Raw genomic sequence first — 4,498 nt, forward strand, 5'->3', positions numbered from 1 at the left:
GGCTGTCTCTGACACTCCGCGGGGTGACCCTGGGTAAGATTCTGAACTTCTCAGGGGCCCTGGCCACTCTCTAAGACTGAAGGTCATGAGGGGTTACCTTGGTGCAGGGAGTTTCCTCACTAGGATGCTCCCTGCAGCGATATAATCAGACCCATCCACTCAGAGCTAGAAGGATCTGGATGTGCCCCGCCCCCCCCCCCCACCTCCACTTCTCTAGGATGAGCTTTACAAATCCCTCCCCTGCAGCAGCCCATGGGGCCTCAGAGGACCAACCTGATGCCAGGCAGGTAAGATGATGGGTGCGCCCTCCCCCCTCCCAGGATGGAGCAGAGAAGGGACACAGGTACCTTACTTTATGACCTCCAAGGCCGGAGCCTTGTGGGCTCTGGACCCAAGTTGAATTTTGTCCCTGCCCTGTGGTGTAGCTGGTATGACCTCCCCTCTCTGGGTCTCAGTTTTCCCTCTTATGAATTAAGGAGATTGAACCAGACGACTCACCCCAGAACCTATGGACCCCAAGGACAGTCTTGGCAAAGGGGTGAGTACAGGAGGTAGACCTGGCCTTGGTGAGAGAGGCAGCTGGCTGTGGAGGGCAGGGCATCAAAGCCATAGGGTCCTGAGTTCTGGACTCAGTGACCCCTAAGGTCTTTCCTAGCTCTGACGTCTGTGCTCCTGGGACTGCTGGGTGAGGCCTTATGTGCTCTATACTTGTCGTTTGGAAGCTTCGGGGCTTTTGCTTATGTTTTTTTTTCCCCTAAGCTCCTACTGAAAAATTCCAAGAGTCTGTCAGCTGACCTGAGGGGGAAGGGGCTTTGCTCCTAACTAGGCCACAGAAGCTTGGAGATCAGAGGTTCAGGAAGGGGCTGAGTCCAGGGGAAGGCTGGCTCCCTGGACCCAGAGGAGAGGCCTGGCCCCTGGACAGAGCAGGGTGGGGAGTAGAACTGCCGGGTGGACTCCTAGGACTGGAATGGACCCTGGGGTCACCTGGTCCAAGCCCCTCCCTGCATGGAGGGAAGAACTCAGCTTCAGAGAGGGGAAGGGACTTGCCTGAGGTTGCCCCGGAAGGCCATGGCCCTTCTGATGCAGAGGAGACTTTAGGGGAGAAGAGGAGCAAGGCCCCGCTGCCTTCACCTTTCTCTCTGTGATGGGAATTCCCCCCCCCCCCCCCCCCCGCCCAGAGATCACTAGACATGGGCTGTCTGTCTCAGGGGGTGGGCTGGGGGGGCTTGGAGAGGGGGACCGAGAGCCCCAAGAGCCCTTGAATGGGAAGGAAACTCAGAAGTCAGCCAGCCCAACCCTCCCATTTTACAGATAAAGGAACCAAGGCCCAGAGAATGGAGGGTCCCTGCCCTTGTCACATGTTTATGAGAGGCAAGATTTGAACCTGGGCTGGTGTTTCCAGAGGCACTCCGAGTTTCCTCCAGTGTCAAATAAGAAGGTTGGACTTTACAGTCACTTCCAGCTCCAAATCATGTGGTCGGATTAGGGGGACGAGTGCAAGAGGAAGCAGAGAGTGGGGGTGGGGGGCAAGAGCTGGGCCAATTTACTGAGGCCCCAAGGAAAGGATGTAAGAAGGGACCAGAGCTGGGATGATTCGATTGAGCCGAGCCCTTCGTTTTACTGAGTTGGGGCCTGAGTTCCAGAGAGGGAAGTGATTTTCCCAGGGTCACATAGCTAGTAAGTATCTGAGGCAGGATTTGATCCCAGGTTTAGCCCGGGGCTCCTCAGTAAGTGGGAGTAAGAGGAGCTGGATTCAAGTCTTGACACCTTAGAATCACAGACTTATCTGAACTGGAAGGAAATTTAGTGGTTATTGAATACAGATGGGAAAACGGACTTTATAGTGATGTGACTGTGATCGGACAAGCCAACTGACCCGTCTTGGAGCCTCAGTTTCCTCACCTGTAAAACAGAGATCACGCTTCCCTGTCTCAGGGGGCTGCAAGCACAGTCTTTAGGGAAATATGAGTGGTAATGGTGTCCGGAGACCAAGGTTTGAGTCTCACCTCAGACCCTTACCGGCTTCATGACCCCTAAGCAGCTCACTTCAGCTCTCTGAGCCTCAATATTCTCACCTGGAAAATGGGGATCATATTGGCCCCGACTTCACAGGGGTTATTGTGAGAATCAAACCAGATAATCCGTGTCCAGAGTAAGGCTGGCTGCCATTGCTGTTATTACTGCTAGAGAGGGGAGGTCTGGGTTTCCAGAGGCTGGCAGAACGGGGGGCAGGGTCTGGGCCCTTCTTACCTCCGTCACGATGGTGGAGGCGAACATGCTCCTATCATAAATCCAGCCGTCCAGGCAGGGCTCTGTGTGGCCCCAGGTCCCATTGGGGAGGGAGGTGTTGGAGGGGCCCAGCGGCCCGTCCAGCAGAGGATGGCTGAACCTCAGGCACCGGTCGGGGGCCCCGTTGGGCCCAATGGGCAAGGCTGAGGCCAGGGAGGAGGCGTTGTGGGCTGGCACGCAGTGATGGGTCGGTGTGGCTGCTGTAAAGATCTGAAGCAGGTTGTGGCTGGCCATGAAGAAGACCGGGAAGGACAGCAGAAGCACGTGCAGGATCTGAAAGGGCCCCAGGCTGCCCACCCTCTCCAGGATCTCCGAGAAGGTCATGGCGATGAGGAGAGGAGAGGAGGAGGAGCCTCCAGGGACTTCCTGGGGTGGCTTTTGGTGCGCCAAGGGGGTCCTAGGTGGCTGCCTGTGCAAATCAGACCCCAGACACTGGGCTGCGGGAAATGGCCGGTTCCTCGGAGGCAGAGAGAAGGGCGATGGAGCACGTCCAAGCCTCTGATGGAGAGGTCAGAAATGCTGGCCCGGGAAGGGCAGGGCTTGGGGAGGGGGCTGTGACTTGAGACCCCTGGAGCAGCAGCTGTAACGGAAAGAGAGCGTCTGTCGGAAGACCTGGCAGTGCACCCATCCCCTGCCTTGGCTCTGTACTACCTAAGCAACCCGGCAGTCACTCTCCCTTCCCTGCCTCGGTTTCCACTTCTGTGAAATGAGGGAGTGGGGCTAGCTGGCCTGGAATCCAGCAGGTCCCTTCCAGGTCCCTAAATGCTAGGGACCTGGGAGAGAAATGAAGCCCAGGCAGAATCCAGGGCCATCAGAGGGCCCCCTGTGAGGCAGGCTGGGGGCCAGACGGGAAGGGGCATACCGTCTCTGCTCACCTGTGGTAGCCAGGGCCCCTCTCACCCCTGAGATTTCCGTGAGGCCCCCCGCTCCTTTCCAGGGTCCGGTGGCTGGTGGAACAGCTGATCACTCCTTCCTCTACCTCTTTCAGGAACAAACTCTGTTTGTCTGCCCCCCAAGAGGGTTTATATAAGGCTTAATCTGCTCCCTGGGCTAATGTTTGACTTTGTTTAGAGGGATTAACACAAACAGGAAAGAAGGGGCCGCAGGACTTGGGGCCCAGCAGAGCCCAAAGTGCAGCCTCAGCAGAGGGTCTCCGGACGGCAGGCAACCCTGGGCCCGGGCCATGGGCTGGGCGGGCCATGGCGCTGCCAATGTCCCAGGGCGCAGCTTGGCCTGAGGCTCTGGGGGGAGGAGGAGAGGGAATCTGACTCTCCAAGGTAGACCAATGCCCAAACCCATGCTGGGGGGAGGGGCTGTGCCAATGAGCAGAACTGGCAGGCACACGGAAGGCTGGACATGGGGAGGGGTATCTGAGAACACCGAGTTCGCCCCCTGCTTCTGGGCCCCAGGGTCAGAGGATTTAGAGCTGGAGGAAACTTCGGGGGCTGTCCAGCCTGACCTCCTCATATTGCAGGAGGGGAAACCGAAGAGAAGGGGAGAGGGGTGGTAGACTTGTCCAAGGTCACACAAAGGGCATAAAGACAGGCAATGACATCTCAGGACTGGTGGCAGTCCCAGATGTGAATCTCCTGAGCTTATTCATACTAAGGGAGAGAGGACTCAAGCTCCCTGGCCTCCCTCTCTTGGGGTTTTGGTTCTTCAGACCACCCCAGGGAGAAGAGGGCTCCTGGGCTACCTGGTTGGGCCAAGAAGGGGGGCGGCTTACCTCAAACAGTAAACAACAGAGTCAGAATTTCAGCGCTGCTCCCCTGCTCCCTTATCCAGAGCTCTCTGAAGCCTGAACTGGTTGGCACGAATGTGCCCAGCACTGTGCTAAGTGCTGGGGGTACAAATGGAAGAGGGCATCCCTGCCCTCAAGATGCTTACATTCTTAGGGAGGAAATGGCTCATAAAGGAGAGAGCTGACCTCTCCAAAACAATGCTAGTCAGGATTTGATTAGGTTTCCAAAGCCTGGGGGCACGTCCCATGGTGTAGTTGGCCTCTTACTGACAGTCACATGCTTTGTTGGGAAGGCACAGAATCTCCCGATCGGTCTTCTGGCATCAAACATATTTGGCAACTGAGTCAGGAGGAGCTGCCCAATCTATGTTCCCCACGGAAATAGAGTACGCTCAAGTTCACCCAATGTTTGAGCAGTTGAGTGCCTTTTTGGGGTCTTTGGGACTCTTCTCTTGGCTTTCTCACCCT

The 4,498-nt window shown here is 56.8% G+C and overlaps 1 protein-coding gene across 1 annotated transcript in view; it reads right to left on the reverse strand.

The window, feature by feature from the left end:
- LOC118853669 (solute carrier family 22 member 8-like) overlaps positions 1 to 2,613 on the reverse strand; it is an 18,511-nt gene extending 15,898 nt beyond the window's left edge. Inside the window, exon 1 of the mRNA XM_036763851.1 lies at positions 2,251 to 2,613. Coding sequence (XP_036619746.1) covers positions 2,251 to 2,613 — 363 coding nt within the window. The remainder of the gene's footprint in view (positions 1 to 2,250) is intronic.
- Positions 2,614 to 4,498: the final 1,885 nt, after the last annotated feature.

This window comes from Trichosurus vulpecula, chromosome 6 (assembly GCF_011100635.1).
Source record: "Trichosurus vulpecula isolate mTriVul1 chromosome 6, mTriVul1.pri, whole genome shotgun sequence".
Lineage (NCBI taxonomy): Eukaryota > Metazoa > Chordata > Mammalia > Diprotodontia > Phalangeridae > Trichosurus > Trichosurus vulpecula.